This window comes from Eschrichtius robustus, chromosome 20 (genome assembly GCF_028021215.1).
Source record: "Eschrichtius robustus isolate mEscRob2 chromosome 20, mEscRob2.pri, whole genome shotgun sequence".
NCBI lineage: Eukaryota > Metazoa > Chordata > Mammalia > Artiodactyla > Eschrichtiidae > Eschrichtius > Eschrichtius robustus.
The window spans coordinates 51,224,333-51,242,100 of record NC_090843.1 but is presented as its reverse complement, the minus strand read 5'-3'; the positions used below and the strand labels follow the sequence as shown (position 1 = coordinate 51,242,100).

The window sequence follows — 17,768 nt, the reverse complement described above, 5'->3', positions numbered from 1 at the left end:
ATCCTGTTATTTTCTGCTTCTTTCCTTGTTCTCTGTGCCTTCTGTGGTCCCACCCTCTTTCCGTGTCACCTTTCTGGTTTTGGTCTCTGCCGTTGTCTGGCTCATCTTCTTGCTCTCCTCCTCCCCACCTGCCTCTAAGCTCAGGAGCAGCCAGCTGAGCTTCCTCCCTGGGAAGCCTGCAGTCAGATTTTTCACTGCAGCCTCTTCTTGCTCTCTCCCTGGGTGGGCTCCTGTGATCTCTGGCAGGCTGTGCCGCTGCTGGCTGGCCTTGGGGCTGCCACCTCCTCCAAGGTATGTCTTGGATAGAAGAAGGCCTGTACAGACTGGTCCTCTTCCCAGCTGCCATCTCCGACTCTCTGCATCATCCCAGGTGCCTGGCTGAAACAGGAGAACCCCAGGGCCCACTCATGCTCAGAGCAGAATTAGGGGCAAAGTCAGATGTTTGCTGACATCTGGTTTGGGAGAGAAGTTTCAGGGCTTCTGGGCTGTGGTTAGTACTGGCTGGTGAGTGAGGATTCCCTGTGTGTTTGTCCCATTGCTTCAGAGGAAAGGGGGTCTCAACCTGAGCCCACAGGACCCTGAGGGTTCAGGCAAGGAAGTTTGGGTGTCTGAGAGCCTCCTGATGTTGTTTGTAAAACGTGTATGGATAGGTGTGTTTCACGGGGAGAGATGGCCCTGAGATGTCACCTAATACTCAAAAAGACTCAACCCCACAAATGTACAGCGGTTAAGAGAGGTTTGAGGCTCACTGCTCTAGACTCTAGACCATCCTTTCGCTTCTCAGTGTGTTTCTAGGCCTTTTTCCATCCCCCTCCCTGACACCTCACTTCTGCCTAGTCAGACTGACCACTAGCATGTTGGCCCACCCTCTCGGGGGACTTGGGTCTCTCACACCCCCTGTGGAATCTCAGGCTCACGCATCGTGGGAAACGGAGGCTCAGGTAGGGCTCGAGACCCACGTGAGATCCCAGGCGCTCAGCCCCGCGTGTTGCAGAGGACTGAGCTGGCTTTCTCCCAGGCCAGCCTCGGGGGACTAGGTTCCTGCCAGAGGCAAAGCTTTCTCAGCAGAAAGTGCGGGCTCTCTCCCCACTTCTTCCCTGGAGGGAGGCCTGGGGACACCGTGCCTATTGGTTCTGAATGTTTCCCATGGAGTTCACATCTTCTCTTTGCCCCACAAAAGGGAATTTTCTGTCTTCTGGGCAAGGTGGAGGTGATGTATACCTAGCTGGCCTTTGCCCTCTCCAAGGATACTAGAGTCTTTTTTTCACCTGACGGTTTCCCCCCTCTTCTTCTCTTAGCACAGAACATTTTACCCAGTCCCAGCTCAGGGCACCGAAGAGTGAGAGGAAAGGCTGGATGTGGGGACATCCAGCTGGTTCCTCTCACGCCTGCCCCCCAGCCCCCAAACCCATGTGACAGGTCCCTCGCCTGGGCCAACCCTCACCCACCCCACTGGCTCTTTCACGAGATGAAACCTGCGTGTGGGGGCAGGGTGTTGGCACATGAAAGAGGAGACAGTCCGACATGAAACGGAGCCGGGAGGATGCAGAGGAGGGGCCCGCTCCCCGGCCTCCCCCTTCTCTGCACACTGCATCCTGGGCCTTTTCCTTCTTAAACACATACACCACCATCCGCCTGATCGCAGGCAGCTGGAGGCCAGGGCGGCTGGAGCCTGTGGTTGGGCCTGCAGTGGCCGTGGGTACAGGGGCGTGGGCAGTGCTGCTGGCAGCCCTGGGGGAAGAAGCCACCACAGGTGTTGCTGAGGGGCGTCTCCCCATATGACCGGCCGCCGCTTCACGTCCTTCTTGTCCCAGATACCTTCCCTCCGGCCTCCCTCTCCTTTCGTCTCTTTCCCACCTTGCTCCTCCCCTTCCAAAGCCTCCCCAGCCCCCAGCCTGGCCCTCCTCCCTCAGCCTCTTGCTTCCTCCCTCCTCGTAGACCCCGGGGTTTTCAGGCTCTTCCCAGGCCAAGGGCCACGCTCTGGGCCTGCTGGCTTTCTGTGCCAGCTGCTTGTTCCTCCGCCGGGTTGCCCCCAGCCCAGGCTCCCACCTTCACCTGGCCCGCTTCTCCACAGGTGTTCTTCCGGGCAGGCACACTGGCGCGGCTGGAGGAGCAGCGGGATGAACAAACCAGCAGGAACCTGACCCTGTTCCAGGCAGCCTGCAGGGGCTACCTGGCCCGTCAGCACTTCAAGAAGAAAAAGGTGCTGCTCGAGGGACATCCCCGTCCCACTCCTCAGCCTAGATGGGCGGAGCGGAACTCCTGGTGGGGGGCGGGGGGGGGAGGGACACTCGAGGGAACATGCGGGCCAGAAGGCTGGTTGCGGGGCTATGAGTTATCATTATCTGGGGGAGAAGAGGCTGGACGTCCCAGGGGCAGCATGCCCTGGGCCAGGGCAGGGGATGGGCAGCTCCCCGGTGCCAGCGAGAGTGCTCGTGTACCCAGCGATGGGGCTGTGGGGCCTGGTCCGAGGGCTAGGGTGGTGGGGAGCAGGGCCCGGGCAAAGGTGGGCTCTGGATCATAGGCTGCTCCATGAAGATTAAGGAGCTGCGTCAGCGACTCCTTTTCTTATTAGCAAGTCCATAAAACAGCCAGTACCGCCGACTCTTGCGTTTCAGCAAGATTAGGTTTTATAGCACATCTAGGCCGGGGTGCTGGAAATAATCAGGCAGCAAATAAAGCAGACGAAATTATTCCTAATGATGGCGGAGCAGTTAGCACCCAGTGCGGTGCTCCCAGGGCCGGGCTGTCTGCTGCCCACTCTCTAAGGGACGGAGGGAGGCTGGGGGCAAGGGGTGGCTTAGGGAGTGTTTGACTCGGGGTCAGGTGGCCAGAGGAGCAGCCCAGCAGCTGAGCTGGTGGTGGGGAGGGTCCTGGTGGGCTCAGGACTGAGAGCCTGCTATGTGCCACGCCCCACCCCAACTTAGATCCAAGACCTGGCCATTCGCTGTGTGCAGAAGAACATCAAGAAGAACAAAGGGGTGAAGGACTGGCCCTGGTGGAAGCTCTTCACCACGGTGCGACCCCTCATTGAGGTACAGCTGTCAGAGGAGCAGATCCGGAACAAAGATGTACGTAACAGCCTGGGAAGGCCACGCTGCCAGGAGGGAAGGGCTGTAGTTCATCCACGTGGGCAAGAGTTTTGCCAGCTTGTCTTGGGCTCCCAGGCGCTCCTTTGTTTAGTCCAGAGAGCTGGTATCCTTGAACTATGCCCAGCAAACAGAAGGTGTCCCTCTGGGGTGCTAGCTGAGCCCCTGGGTATCCTCTTAGGATAAGACCTCAAGCATCCTCAGCATATGGGGAAGGGTCTAGGGATGGAGCCCCAGCGAGGCAGTGGCTTCCAGTTCCCTTGTGTCCCGGCCCGAGCTTCACCAGCTTCATTCACCCCAAGGGTGCAGCTCCTGGGCCCCAACCTCTCCCAGTGCCTCTGGCTCACTTTGCCCGCCTTACTGCACCCTAGGAAGAGATCCAGCAGCTGAGGAGCAAGCTTGAGAAGGTGGAGAAGGAGCGGAACGAGCTGCGGCTCAGCAGTGACCGGCTGGAGACCCGGGTGAGTGCCTCCCAGCACCAGACAGACCGGCCCACCTCCGCAGGGTGCCCAGCCCAGGCGCCCCCCCCACTGCTGTTCCAGCTGAGTGAGGCAGGCAGTTCAACTGGTGGCGACTCCCTCCCCCAACCCCAGATCTCGGAGCTGACATCGGAGCTGACGGATGAACGTAACACGGGAGAGTCCGCCTCCCAGCTGCTGGACGCGGAGACCGCCGAGAGGCTCCGGGCTGAGAAGGAGATGAAGGAGCTGCAGGTGAGGGCAGGACCGTGCTAGCGGCTGCCGCACTCTAGTGCCCACTGCTCCCCCAATGATAGGCGGCACCTCTGCCACCAGCCCAGCACCCCTGTCTGCCCCGGGTAAGCTTATGACTGTGGTCTCGGTGGTTCAGGGGCGTGGGTGGTACTGAGTGAGGGGGTGGTACGGCATACCTCATAACCTCCTCTTCTGCAGACCCAGTATGATGCACTGAAGAAGAAAATGGAGGTGATGGAAATGGAGGTGATGGAGGCCCGTCTCATCCGGGCAGCTGAGATCAACGGGGAAGTGGATGATGATGACACAGGTGGGTCGGAGGCTGGAGGACTTGGAAGTGGCCTGAGTGGCAAGCTCTGATGCCCACCCCTAGGAAACCACACCCCTTGTCTCCTGTCTGTAGGGCTGTTTTAAGGCTACGTGAAATAAATTGATGAGAAAGTAGAGGTGCCAGTAAGTGCAGGCGATTATCGTGGAGGGCGGTCTAACAGCCATGATAATGATGATGTCTGAGGACCACGGTCTGGCGGTCCCTGGGGAGAAGACAGCGCACATGGCCACATCACCCTCTCTAGGCTTCTCCCAGCTAGTGGCTCCTTCTGCCTTGGGAGGAAGCCACCGTTCCAGGGACCTTTCTGAGTCGCTCCAGCTGACTCCACCTGCTGCCCCATCCTTCGTCCCCTCGGCCCCTTCTTGGGGACTCTCAGCAGCTCAGTCCTCCCTCGTCTGCCCCCACCCCACAGGTGGCGAGTGGCGCCTGAAGTATGAGCGAGCGGTGCGGGAGGTGGACTTCACCAAGAAGCGGCTCCAGCAGGAGTTTGAGGACAAGCTGGAGGTGGAGCAGCAGAACAGGAGGCAGCTGGAGAGGCGGGTGAGTCTGGAGGAGGGAGTGGCGGGCTGTGCCTGGGAGGAGCGGGGAGAAGCTGCGAGGGGCTCGGTGCCACATGTTGGCCCAGGGAATGGCCGGAGCCAGGCAGGCCCTGGGAGCAATAGGGAAGGGTTGACATGTTCGCCTCTCGGTTCAGGGGACAACCAAAGGCAAACTATTGTTAAGAGTGGTTCCCTGGACGACCCTGACTTCATCCCTCATCCCCACATCTCCCCCTCATTCACCCACTTCCTTCTCCTCACCTCTTCGACCAATACTTCTGGGCCTCTCAATGGCTGCTGACCCTGCACCCCATCTCGCCCCCTAGCTTGGAGACCTGCAGGCAGATAGTGATGAGAGCCAGCGGGCCCTGCAGCAGCTCAAGAAGAAGTGCCAGCGGCTGACGGCTGAGCTGCAGGACACCAAGCTGCACCTGGAGGGCCAGCAGGTCCGCAACCACGAGCTGGAGAAGAAACAGAGGAGGTGGGTGGGTCCCCTGCCCTGGACGCAGAGGAATTCCTAGAGCAGCCCGAGACAGGGCTCCCTGCCTCCCTCCAGGGAGGAGAGAAGAGGGGGCCTGAATTTGGCCAGGGGCTTTGCCTGCATGGTCACTCATCCTGGAATGTGAGTCAGGGTCTCACTCCTAAGGAGCACACAGACCACAGCCCCACCGACGGCCTGCTCAGGCCTTCGCTCTCGGACATGCTCCCCTCAGTATGTGCTGTCACCCTGCCTGGGGCCAGGAAGGATGGGTGTCAGCCAGGGCCCGTGCAGGAACCACTCCACGGCGGCCCTGCCTCTTGCCCTCGCCCGGCTCCCCATCTCTCCCTTGCCTCAGCTACACAAACACACTCTCCCGACTAATGTCGTTAAACTATCGTGCCACTTCCATCTCGTTATGGTAATGCCACAAAGTGGGGGAGGTGTAGCCCTCACAGGAGAAAATCCAATCTAAATTAATTTCCCTGGCTGGGGATGGGAATGGGATGCCTTTATTAGTAACAGGGAGGAACCCACACACCCTGGGAACAGCAGGGTACCCCAGGGGGTGGGAACGGCACCCAGTTCCCCGCCGCAGGGGACGGGTTCTCAGCAGAGGCACCAGTCGCCTTTGTGAAGGGGCAGCCCCACATCCACGCCCCTGGGGGTGAGGACGGCAGGGCTGAGTCCTTTCAGTGACCCAGGGTTACCCTTGGTCTCCTGGGCTCACTCGGGCCTGCCGGGCTGCTGCTTTGCAGAGAGTGAGGGGAGGTAGGAAGGCCTTATATTTCTCCCTCCCAGCTCTGTGACTCTCTGCTTCCCTAGTTCTCATCTTTACCCCCACCTTCCCTTTTACCTAGTGGCAGACACCCTTAGCGGGACACCCCGCCCCAGCTCAGAGCACCCCCATGACAGTGCCAGCTCGGCCTAGTTACCGTCTCGCTGCACTCCCCGCTGGGCACCTTATTAGGTTTCAGCTGCCCGGAGTTTTCTTACTTTTTTTTTGATGTGGAGCTGGGATGGGGATGAGCTGTTCAATTTTCGACAGGAAGCCAATTAGCTCTTCAGCGAAGGTGGTAAGAGGAGTTTCAGCAATTTGCTCCTTCTGTAGCGTCACTGGGCAGGAAATGGAAGGCTGGGAAGTGGAGAAGTGAAGAAAGAGGCCCCCGACCGTGGACCGTGTGCCCGTTGAAGCACGCTGCCAGCTGGGCACAGTGGGACTGGGACCTCCAGCCTGGTGTGGGGTGTCCTGGGGGTGACAGGGGTGCTGCTGGGTCAGGTGGGCCTGGCCAGGGCCTGGTGCTCAGAGGTGGGGCAGCAGCCAGCTGCTCCATCTAAAGTTGCCAAACTGAACTGTAGAAAGTGAGTTAGACAAGGCAGGACGTCCATTTCTACCCATTCTGATGCCCGCTCTGCCCTCGCCCTGGTCCCTCTTTCCATTCTTTGATCTGTTGAAAGGGAAAAGGTCGAGACTTAATGCCAGAGGAGAGTCTGTCCACCTCTTCCCTGGAAGCAGTCTGTGGTTCCCTCTGAGGCCCATCTGGTGAAAAGGCTCTTTGGACCTGTTTGATGAACTCCCTACCCACCCCATCCCAGACCAGGTTGCTCAGCAGGGCCTAGGTGGCCTGACCTGTAACCCCTGAATGTCACCTGACTACTGGCCCCAAGTTCAGGCTGCATGATTCCCCCTGACTTGGGTCCTGTCCATATCTGTGGCACCACTTCCTGGCGGCCTCTGGGCGCTGGAGACCTGGACTCTTCCCTTATCTGATGGAGCCGCCATGGCCACGCTCCCTCGCAGGTTTGACAGTGAGCTCTCGCAGGCACATGAGGAGGCCCAGCGGGAGAAGCTGCAGCGGGAGAAGCTGCAGCGGGAGAAGGACATGCTCCTCGCCGAGGCTTTCAGCCTGAAGCAGCAAATGGAGGTGCGTGGGGCTTCCCATCATCCATACCCCAACCCCATCACGGGCTCGGGCCAGCCCAGGGCCAGCCTCATCTTCTCTTTTGCTCCAGGAAAAAGACATGGACATTGCGGGATTCACCCAGAAGGTTGTGTCATTGGAGGCTGAGCTCCAGGACATTTCTTCCCAAGAGTCCAAGGATGAGGCCTCTTTGGCCAAGGTCAAGAAACAGCTCCGAGACCTGGAGGCCAAGGTCAAGGATCAGGAGGAGGAGCTGGATGAGCAGGCGGGGACCATCCAGATGCTGGAGCAGGTGCTGAGGGCTTGGCTGAGGAAGGCACTGCCGTCCCCACAGCTACACCTCCTCTGGGTGTGGGCCAGAGGAGGACAAGATCCCAAATTCAATCGATCATTCCTTCTCTTATTCACAAAATATTGAGGGAGCACCTGCTCTGTGCCAACCACAGTGTTAAGATAATTAAGCTTTCATGGTACTTTCCACAAGAACAGATCTTAATTGAAATCCACTGGTGAGGGGCTCAGAGTGCATGGCAGCAGGAAGGCCATGAGCCCATCCAGCCTGCCACTGAGCTACCATGTCAATTCAGGGAGCTAGATAGAGCCTGGAGGCCAAGTGGAAAAGCTACAGGACTGCCCCCACCCTCAGCAGCCTTCTCTGGGCCTGTGCCAGACATCTAGTAAAGGAGTTCAGCTTCCCTGGAGAAGCCACTTGCCATAGAAACAAGGTGGGAGCAAAGGGAGACGTTCCCTGCTCCCAAGCCTGGGGAGAGCAGCCCATCAGGGTGCAGTGGGGAGGGGTCAGGGTGCTGCTGGGAAAGAAACCCAGTCCCTACTCCCACCCACCTCCAGGCCAAGCTGCGGCTCGAGATGGAGATGGAGCGGATGAGGCAGACCCATTCCAAGGAGATGGAGAGTCGGGATGAGGAGGTGGAGGAGGCCCGGCAGTCATGTCAGAAAAAGGTAAAGCAATGGGCACTTACCTGTCCAATATAAATGCCGGTTCCCCCATCACTGCTTTGAAGTAAGGGCTTTTCTGTTTCTTTACCTTAGCCACACTATTTTCCATTGCTATTCAGGACCAGGAATCTCCGCTCAGAATCCTGGCATTGGCTGGGATGTGTGTTCTCAGGGTCTGTAGAGAAGCTCAGGCCCTTGAGGAGTTACTGCCCCCTGCTTTCTGTGCCAAGCAGCAGGCACAAGGGCTCTGGAGCAAGGGCTCCCACACGGGCCTGGGCCCCTGTGCATGGCCTGCCGTCCCTCCTCTCCCTCCCAGGCTACTTTGAAGCCCTAGGAACTTTGAATTCAGGGTCTGCCCCTCTGGGGTCATCCATGTTCAGCGCTGCCCCACTCTTTTCCCGGGGTGGGAGGATCCAGCAGGGAAGGGGCTGGCTGGCACCAGACACTGAAGGGACGAATGGGCCCCTGTTCCCAGTTAAAGCAAATGGAAATACAGCTCGAGGAGGAGTATGAGGACAAGCAGAAGGTGCTGCGGGAAAAGCGGGAGCTGGAGAACAAGGTGGCCACGCTCAGTGACCAGGTGAGTGGAGACTGCTGGCTGCCGCGGGGAGAGCTGGGAACAGGAGGGGTGCTGGTTCCGTAGGGCCCGCTGTCATCACCTGTGGGATGGGTGATCACATCCACTGCACACTGGGGTTTCTCACCAGCTGGCATAATCCTGGCACTTCCTCTGTCATTGCTCATTAGACATCTCTGAGAGTGAGGGTAGGGTGAGGAGTGGGCTTGGGGAAGACAGGAGGAGGCCCCGAGGCAGAGCCCAGAGCTCCAGCTTCTGGTGTCCACCCAGGTGAACCAGCGAGACTTTGAGTCAGAGAAGCGGCTCCGGAAAGACCTGAAGCGCACCAAGGCCCTGCTGGCAGATGCTCAGATCATGCTGGACCACCTGAAGAACAACGCACCCAGCAAGAGGGAGATCGCCCAGCTGAAGAACCAGGTATCTGCAGACAGGAAGCCATCAGCTTTCTCTCTCTCCCTCCTGCCCCTGTCAGTGGTTCTTGAATCCTCAGGAAGGGAGGTGACAGGGAAGTGGGGAGAAGCCAGACTCCCCAGGGTCTGCGCATGCTATATGCATGACTGTCAAGCCCAGGATGGTATGGACTGGCTTAGCATCCACCACCCCTGTCACGGGAGGAGATGCCGGTACACACACAACACATCACAGCCCTGGGGTCTGAAGTAAACAGAGGAGAAGGAGAGCTCCTGGGTTCCCTCTCCCCTGTGAGCCTCCTGCACAGCCCTCCTGCCCCCAGGGAATGGCTGACATCTCTCCCTGGGGCGGGGGTGGCTCTCTGTCCAGCTGGAGGAGTCAGAGTTCACCTGTGCAGCAGCCGTGAAAGCGCGCAAAGCAATGGAGGTGGAGATCGAAGACCTGCACCTGCAGATTGACGACATCGCCAAAGCCAAGACGGCGGTGAGGATGCGGGGTGTGCCGGGCCAGACTCGGGGGTCTGAGGGAGAATGGAGCTGTGACAGTGGCTGCTTTTACCCCAAACAGGGCTCATTCCCCAGCCCGGTCCCTTCACGCCAGGGCTTTCTGCGGCGAGAGCAGGCCTCCCCTCCTCTGCCTCTCCCCACTCAGAGCAGAGGCCTGGGAGGGGGTGAGGTGGAGGAGGGAGCCAGCAAGGGCCCATCTCCCTGTTTAACCACCTGCCTGTGGGAGCTTGGCCACCGGCCCCAACACCATAAATATAGGCAGCTAATGTGGCTGAGGGATGTAAACAGGTACCTAGAGATTAGCAGAAGCGCCGATAAGAAGATGGGATGGCTCCGTTTCCCTCCCCTGCCCCTGGCCAGCCCACTGACGAGCCCAAGCCCAAGCGGCAGCTAATTAGAGCGCTTATTTAATGCCTCCCTTTTAATTCCCCACCTCTCCCATGGCCCATCCATCGGCCGAAAACTCATTACTGGGATACGGCCATCGGCCATCGGTACCTCCTCAGGCAGGGAATGGGGCAGGGGAGGAGGCTGGGCTTGGCTCTGGGCTCCCTTGGCCCCCCAGCTAGTCACCTGACTGCTGAGAGATGCCAATCTCCTGGGCTTGATTTATCCCCGTGACATTTATGCTCCTCAGCGGTTTTCAGGTGAGTAATTCAAATTCCTTAATTGTGTTAAAAAAGGCTGTTATAAAATTACCATTTTATTTAAATCCGAGTTAATAAATTTCTTGGCGGAGTCTTCCGCAGCTCCCCATGTCCCGGTAACAAGATGGATGGGGCAGAGAAGGAGCCAACGCAGTCATTTTGGTTTGGAATTACAGGCTAATAGATTCATTCATTTCCTGAAGCTGCTGTTGGCTGTCTCTTCTCCTCCCCCCCAAGGAGTGGACTTGGCTGTGGGCGCTGGATGGCCAGGGAGCAGGCAGTCCCAGGAGAAACATGCCAGGAGAGTTTCACAGATTTGAGGGGTCCTTCCTTGGGGCCTGAAGGGGGCAGAGTGTGCACAGGTTAGGGCCTGAACGCTAGTGCTAGGATGATGGGTCGTTGGTTCTGGACAGACCTTTTCTGCCTTCTCATTAGCCTCCAAAGAGCTGTCAGAAAGCAGCTGTCATTTAGCCCAGGGTCTGCCTCAGCTGCAAAGACAGCCCTTTTCCCTCAGCTCCCTGGCCCACAGCAGGACAGGCAGTTCCCTGAGCATCACTGGTCCTGGAACCTCCTCCAGCGGGTGGGCCTGGCCCTATCATCACCCCGTCCCATTGGAGGTGGCATAGGGAGGTTCAGTCTTTCCACCGAGAGCCATCAGGCAGGCCAGGCCTGATGCTCTCTGATCTGTCTTTGCCTCTGTCCAGCTGGAGGAGCAGCTGAGCCGCCTTCAGCGTGAGAAGAATGAGATCCAGAGCCGGCTGGAGGAGGACCAGGAGGACATGAATGAGCTGATGAAGAAGCACAAGGCAGCCGTGGCTCAGGTACCCTGCCCAGGAGTGCCCCACCACACCCTGCAGAAGCACTGTCCTCTGGTCCTCCTCTAGGTCCCTGGCACAGCCGCTTCTTTGGGGGGTCATGGTGCCTGTGTGCTCTGGCCTCAGTGTGGGGTGGGGTGGGATGGATTTGGTGCCCATGGGGGATCCTGCTTCAGCACCCTCTCCTTTCCCAGGCCTCCCGGGATCTGGCTCAGATGAATGATCTCCAGGCTCAGCTAGAAGAAGCCAACAAAGAGAAGCAAGAGCTACAGGAGAAGGTGGGGACCAGGGTCTCCCTTGGTAGAAAGAGGGTGCCAGGGTCACTGTGTGTGGGGACCAACTCCCAAGCTCACAGGCAAGCACGTGCTTCTCTCTGCCATCAGTCAGCGTCAGGAAGTGCAGAGGCCTAGGCTTGGAGCCATGTCACCATAGCAGCCGTTTTGGCTTCAGCTGCCTCATTTCGCATTTCTATGCCCTCTCTGGTCCTTAGCTTTCTCTTTTCTCTCCAAAGGGCAAAATGTGTGCCCGCGCAGTGCCAGGTGGGGAATGCCCCTGGCTCAGGGCCCCATCCTTCCACCTCCCTGTGCATCCCTCCCTCCCTCAGCCTTCTAGTCACCATGGTGATCTTGCTGGGGGGTGGGGGTGGGGTGTGGGGTGTGGGGTGTGGGGGGGGAGAGAGAACCTGCCCCTTCCCTTTCCAGGCTCAGTTCTTTCTTCCCTTCCTGCCCCCCCCAACCCCCCCCCCCCCCCCCCCCAGCTACAAGCCCTCCAGAGCCAAGTGGAGTTCCTGGAGCAGTCCATGGTGGACAGGTCCCTGGTGAGCAGGCAGGAAGCTAAGATCCGGGAGCTGGAGACACGCCTGGAGTTCGAAAGGACCCAAGTGAAGCGGCTGGAGGTGGGTGCACACTTCCCCGTCCAGTCCTCAGCAGGCAGGGCTGAGCGGCCCCAGCGGCTGGAGCCACGCATGCTCAGCAGGGCCCGGCCGGCCCGCAGCCGCTCCTGCTCCACGGAGGCCTCTGCCAAGCTGCCAGGCCAGCTGACGGGGCGGGTGCCTTCTCCCCCGCTCGCCAGGCCTGCTCTCTGCGCACCGCGGAGCCTGCCTGCTTTACATTCCGACTCTGTGCTTGCTTTCTGCCAAGGGACCAGAGCAGCTTAGCTTTTCGTCTTCATATTTTCCTCCACCGTGCACTCCCCCCGCCGGTCCCCTCACTCGCTCTCCAGCAGGGTCATAAATATGCAGCGGATGGCGCCACTTCTGCAAGGGCTGGAGTCCGTCCTCTCATCTCACCGCTCGCTCTTTCTCTCCTTCCCGTTTTTTATTCCCTTTTTTCCTCAGTTCTTCCCATGCTTGCATTCTCTGCTTTTTCTCTTTCCCTCTTCATTTTCCTCCATTTTTGCCCCATTTTTTCTTCTCCCTCTGTTTATTTTCTCCCCAATCTCATTCCCTTTCTTACCCTGACCTATTTCTTCCTTTCTCCCCATCCCATTTGTCCTCTCCCTCTACTTTTCACCCTCTTCCCTTCGACCCTTCTCCTTTTTCTGTTCACCTCCATCTTCTCTTTCCACCCCTCCTTCCTCCCAACTGTAATCTCCAACCTCCACATTTAATCCTTTCGGTTCCACTCTCCTGAAGCCAGCGTGCTCCAGCCCCTCCCTCTCCAGCAGAGCAGGTAGGAAGAAGGAGGCCAGCAGAATGATCTCTCCGGGTTTACACCCCTCTCACCGTATTTTAAGTCCTCCTCCTCCATCCCAAGCATGTAGACATCTGTCTGAGCACTGACAGGCCTTCGTGAGAAGTATGTTCATGGCGTGGGCGCTGAGGAGCACCTCTGCCACCTCCGCATTAACCCCTGAGTCGGTGGAGCAGGAAAGAGGGTGGGGATGGAAGTAGGTGACTATGGAGCTGGCAGTGGGCATCGGAGGGCATTAGTACCCTAGACCTTCAAAGAAAATATGGCTGGACCTCCCAGGACAGGGTCACAGTCCTCCGGAGAGCTAGAGAGAGTGAAGGAGACTTAGTAATAGTCTGTGTTCTGCCTTGGCAATATTTTGATCCACATTTTACACACAGGAAGGGTTAAGTAGGTTGCCTAAGGCCCCAAAGCTATCAAGGGACAGAGGAGGCCATTGGTCTGGTGGATGTAAAATAGGACAGACCTGCTGCACTTGCCTCCTTTTCTCATGGGCCCCAGTCCCTTTCCTCAACTCTCTCATTTTCCCTTCTGCTCAGAAAGGCAGTACTGTGGTTTAGATGCACAGAATGTTAAACACATACAGCCCTTAGAGATGTAGCCTTATTTTAGAGACATAGAGGCTGGGGGCTGAGAGTGGCGACCCCACGGCCAGTCAGTGGTAGAACCAGGATTAGGACCAGAAGCAGCGTTCTTCCCTCACACTCTGCCCCAATCTCCAGGGCATTTTTTGCTCAGCGTCCTATGGCGCAGAAGGGAAAAATGTGTTCGCGTTTCTGGGGAAAGAGAGATTCATCAGGCTTAGAGGAATGGCTTTGTGTTTGGCATGTGATGACTGTTTAGTCTCCTCCTAATCCAGAATTCTCAGTAAAGCCATTTACTGCTGAGCACAGGCCCTAGCTTTTGGAGCTTCTGGGTTTAGGGTCTCTGAGGGAAACCCTGCTGCCCGTGGAGGCCCCACACGTGGCATCAGTGTGGACAGGCCCAGACTCTAGCCAGAGCTCTCCTCCGACCTAGGTGGTGATAATGATGATGATAGCACCTTTCATCTTCCAGAGTCCCTTCACATACATTACTTTATTCGGGCCTTAAAAGACCCCTGGGGAATAGGTGTTATTCTCCCTTTTTTACAGAAGGACAAAGGAAGCCGCCTCCGAGGGCTTTCGTTGCTTGCCCACCTAGCCAGTGAGCGGGGCAGCCGGAGCTGGACCCAGGCCTCCTGACTCTGGAGCTCTGCCACACCCCGCTCCCTGCCTGGCTGATGGTCTCTCTTCCCACCTCCCTGTCCAGAGCCTGGCCGGCCGGCTCAAGGAGAACATGGAGAAGCTGACTGAGGAACGGGATCAGCGCACGGCGGCTGAGAACCGGGAGAAGGAGCAGAACAAGCGGCTGCAGCGGCAGCTCCGGGACACCAAGGAGGAGATGGGCGAGCTTGCCAGGAAGGAGGCCGAGGCGAGCCGCAAGAAGCATGAACTGGTAATGCCCCCTACCCACGAGGCCTGAGGCTGGCAGCCCTCTGAGAAGCTGCTAAGCACACACCTCCCCCGTGGGCTTCTGGAGGTGGGCTGCAAAGAAACCATGGTTTAATTCTAAACCAGAATTAGAGGGAAGAGAACATGTCAAGAACACAGTCCACAAAGCCTAAGGGCAGGCCAGGGGCCAAGGGTGGTACCGGAGTCTCCATCAGGCAAGGCCAGGCCTCAACAGCCCAGCAACAGCAGAGCAGAGAAAGCTCTGCAGGTTCTCAGCAGCACCCATGTAGCTGCTGCCTGGCCCAGAGAGACTGGAAGCCGGCCTTTTCTGGGGCAGCTGGGTGAGAGACTAGCCCTCCTGTGGACTGGACTGCCCTCTCTCCCTCCTAGGAGATGGATCTGGAGAGTCTGGAAGCTGCTAACCAGAGCCTGCAGGCTGATCTGAAATTGGCGTTCAAGCGCATCGGGGACCTGCAGGCCGCCATTGAGGACGAGATGGAGAGTGATGAGAACGAGGACCTCATCAACAGGTGAGGGGCCTCTATGGCAACCGTGGCCGGCTCGGAGGCCCTCTTGACTGCCTCCAGACCAGGTAGAACAGCTGCAATCTGGGTCTCCCCACCACTGAGCCTCCAGCCCCCCTCCCCTCATTGCCAGACCCCAGCATGGACCCCATCCTGCAGCAGCTGAGGGCCGGACAGCTGCTGCCCGGGTGAGACACCCTCCCCACTTCCTCCCTGTCCTTCTCCCCAGGCCTCCCAGGGACCTGGCTCTCCAGCTCTGCCCATTCAAGATGAGTTATTCCCCCGTTTAGCTGCATTTCTGATGGTGCCTGCCCCACTCTGGGGAGAGCAGAGATTTAAGGGCCCTGGTGCCTTGTTACCGTGCCAGAGTTTTTCTCACATAAGACCCACCCAGGGAATGGTTTAGGAGAGAGATTTGTAGTCTTAGGCTGAGGAGGAAGTCACGAGGCAGGCAGACTGGCAGTGGGGGTGGGGTCAGGCCCTGGAGAAGCTCCCAAGGCTGCCCTGAGCAGACCCTCCCAGACTTGCCCCCATCCCACCTGAAGGCCGAGGCCGCATCCTGCTCCTGGGATGCCCGGGGAGCCTGCTCCTTTAGGGCAGGGGAATGGTGCCCCAGGCGGCCTGGACCTCCGTCTGAGGACAGCACTGTCCCACCTCCTGGTCTCAGCCAGCCAGAGCCTTGTCTTGCTGAGGAAGGAGGGGTCCTCGGCTGAGGGGTCCACCTTGGTTGACTTTTCTGTGTTCTTCCGGCCCCCTTGCCCACCATTTTCTTTCTGTTTCCAGTTTGCAGGACATGGTGACAAAGTATCAGAAAAGAAAGAATAAACCGTGAGGACTGGAGCGCACGCGCTCTCTGCCTCTCCTCGCGTGGTGTCTAACCGCCCCCTAACCCTGGGCTCCCGCCCTGCTGCATGTCGCATGTGGACACACAGCCTCCTCTCCTCCTCTGAGCTAGTCCCTCATGCTAACACAGCTCACTCTGTCCCAAGGGAGGCAAGGGGGCAGGCCGCGCCCTGTAGAGCGCAGGCAACAAGGGCGCTCCACCTGGAAGGTTCACTGGCCCCCACATCCTTGGTCGGCAGGATGGGGGCTCCGTCAGAAAGGAGAGCTCAACCTCATTGGGTGGTACCCACAGCCTGCCTTCCTGAGCTTCAGCCTCTGTCCCATCAGAAACCAAGTGTAGCCGCTTCCCGGCCTCTTTCTCTAGGGAAAAGTCTGTTTGGGCTGGATTTCTCCCCGTCCTTGGGCTCCTTTGGAGCCTGAGCTGCCTGAAAGAAGTGGGTATGTTTCATTCTGAAAGGTCCACCACCTTCTTTTGGCAGACAAGGGTAGAAGGTGAGGGGCATCTAACAGTTACTTGTTGGGAGAAAGCATCCAGGCAGGGGAGGGGAACACAGCCAGATGTGTTTACTTTACTCTCCGCAGGCACCTTGGGCAGAAGGAGGCCCCAGGCATTTGTGCTGCCGTCAGTCAGGTGGCGGGAAGCCCAGTAAATCCACCCCCTGTCCGTTTCCTTCTTTCTGGGTGGGAGCTGGGCAGCTGGGGCAGATGTGCGGGCCCTCAGGCAGATCGGGGCAATCCTCCTTCAGGTCCGACAGGGCTGGTCTTTGGAGGTTGTTGTTCTAGCGCCGCTTTGGGTTTCCTCCCCCACTCTCTCTTGCCTGGCAGGCCTCCTCCCCTGGCCAGGATGGGCTGGCGGCAGCGCAAAGGACTCCGTGAGAGCTAATGATAAATGTAATAGTGTGTAACAGTGACAGAGGGCCGCTGGAGCCCGGTTGTCACACGCAATTAATATCCCCTGCCGTTCTGTCTCCGTTTGTTTGTTCCCCCGCGATTCAGCTCCCAGTTAACTAATAGCACATGAGCCTGGACATAAATTGTATTTGACGCGAGGTTTAATTCCGACCATTTAAAATTTCAACTGCCCCCCGAGCCTGCCTGCCCCTGGAGTTTGTTTACAGGCCTGATTATTTAAGGAAAAGAATCCAAACATCCTCTATAGGCTTGAAACTAAAGGGAAGGCAAGGGCGGGCAGGCCAGCTTCTCAACCCATTCGCTGCTCTGAATGTCAGGAGGCAAATTCATATTCTGGGCCCATGACTGTCTGTCCCCTGTGTGTTCCAGCCCTGCCATCCTTGGGCTGGAGGAGCTTCGAGGACTGATAAAATGCGCATTTCAGATCATATTCTAAACTACTGCACACGCGCACACACACACCAGCGTGCACTCATGCAGGCACACGGCCTGCAGTCCTAGCCAGGTTCCTGCTGACGGCAGAGGGGGTCTTTTCCTCAGCAGCTCTGGGCCCCAGCTCCGAGTTATTGAGCGAGTGTGCTAAGGCAGCCAGAAAAATAATGTTTCGATTTACTTAGAGATACAGTTGTTGTTGCCATAACCCTAATGAAAGCAGTAAACAGCACAGTATTAAGGGAGATTTATACAGAAACGCTTTTAACATGTAGACATAGATTTTGCGATGCATACAGCACCTCCTTTCTAATGGTAATCAATATGGTTATGAACAGCGGTGATAAATTACAGGCTCAGAAGCTAGAGAAGGAGGTTTTTTGCACGGGTGTATAAGTCAGGTGGTATTGGCGTTCCACAGGGCCCGTGCACCATAGTAAATCTGCCAGGCTCGAACGGGCACAGGGCTTGCATTAGCGGTTTCGGAGCTGTCTGCTAAACTCCTGTTTACCCGGGGCATCAGCCAGCCTGGTCTTTGTTATAATTCTGTATTTGACGGAAGCCCATAAAATATGCTTCTTTATTCCCCTCCCCACGAGTCATGCTGTCTCACAATCCCCAGAACAGAGTCTGGTGGCTTCTTCTCTGTGTGTGTGTGTGTGCATACACACACGCACGCACGTGTGCGCACCTGTGTGGCTATTTATTCAAGAACATAATTCAGGAACGGGGCTGCTCCTGTTGACACAGATGAAAGGAAATTTATATCAAGGAGAAATCCTAGCATATCCATGGCAGGGAACGTGGTGAGCAGACATTTTGCAGAATTCTAGAAGCAGTCTCACTCAGAAGCTATCTCCAAGCCCCTGCTGCTGTGTGAGGAGGTCACCGTGATTCCAGCATCAGAAT

At 57.6% G+C, this 17,768-nt stretch overlaps 1 protein-coding gene across 11 annotated transcripts in view; it reads left to right on the top strand.

The window, feature by feature from the left end:
* MYO18A (myosin XVIIIA) overlaps positions 1-17,768 on the top strand; it is a 96,225-nt gene that overhangs the window by 68,925 nt on the left and 9,532 nt on the right. For 7 of the 11 annotated variants that reach the window (XM_068531809.1, XM_068531808.1, XM_068531804.1 and 4 more), the window contains 19 exons: positions 2,075-2,203; positions 2,928-3,071; positions 3,461-3,550; positions 3,683-3,802; positions 4,001-4,112; positions 4,546-4,673; positions 4,999-5,153; positions 6,952-7,075; positions 7,164-7,364; positions 7,922-8,032; positions 8,505-8,609; positions 8,877-9,023; positions 9,387-9,500; positions 10,875-10,991; positions 11,180-11,263; positions 11,743-11,880; positions 13,967-14,152; positions 14,539-14,678; positions 15,456-15,500. In XM_068531809.1, coding sequence (XP_068387910.1) covers positions 2,075-2,203; positions 2,928-3,071; positions 3,461-3,550; positions 3,683-3,802; positions 4,001-4,112; positions 4,546-4,673; positions 4,999-5,153; positions 6,952-7,075; positions 7,164-7,364; positions 7,922-8,032; positions 8,505-8,609; positions 8,877-9,023; positions 9,387-9,500; positions 10,875-10,991; positions 11,180-11,263; positions 11,743-11,880; positions 13,967-14,152; positions 14,539-14,678; positions 15,456-15,500 — 2,390 coding nt within the window. The remainder of the gene's footprint in view (positions 1-2,074; positions 2,204-2,927; positions 3,072-3,460; positions 3,551-3,682; positions 3,803-4,000; positions 4,113-4,545; positions 4,674-4,998; positions 5,154-6,951; positions 7,076-7,163; positions 7,365-7,921; positions 8,033-8,504; positions 8,610-8,876; positions 9,024-9,386; positions 9,501-10,874; positions 10,992-11,179; positions 11,264-11,742; positions 11,881-13,966; positions 14,153-14,538; positions 14,679-15,455; positions 15,501-17,768) is intronic. The other 4 variants (XM_068531812.1, XM_068531811.1, XM_068531807.1 and 1 more) reach the window with 1 other exon arrangement.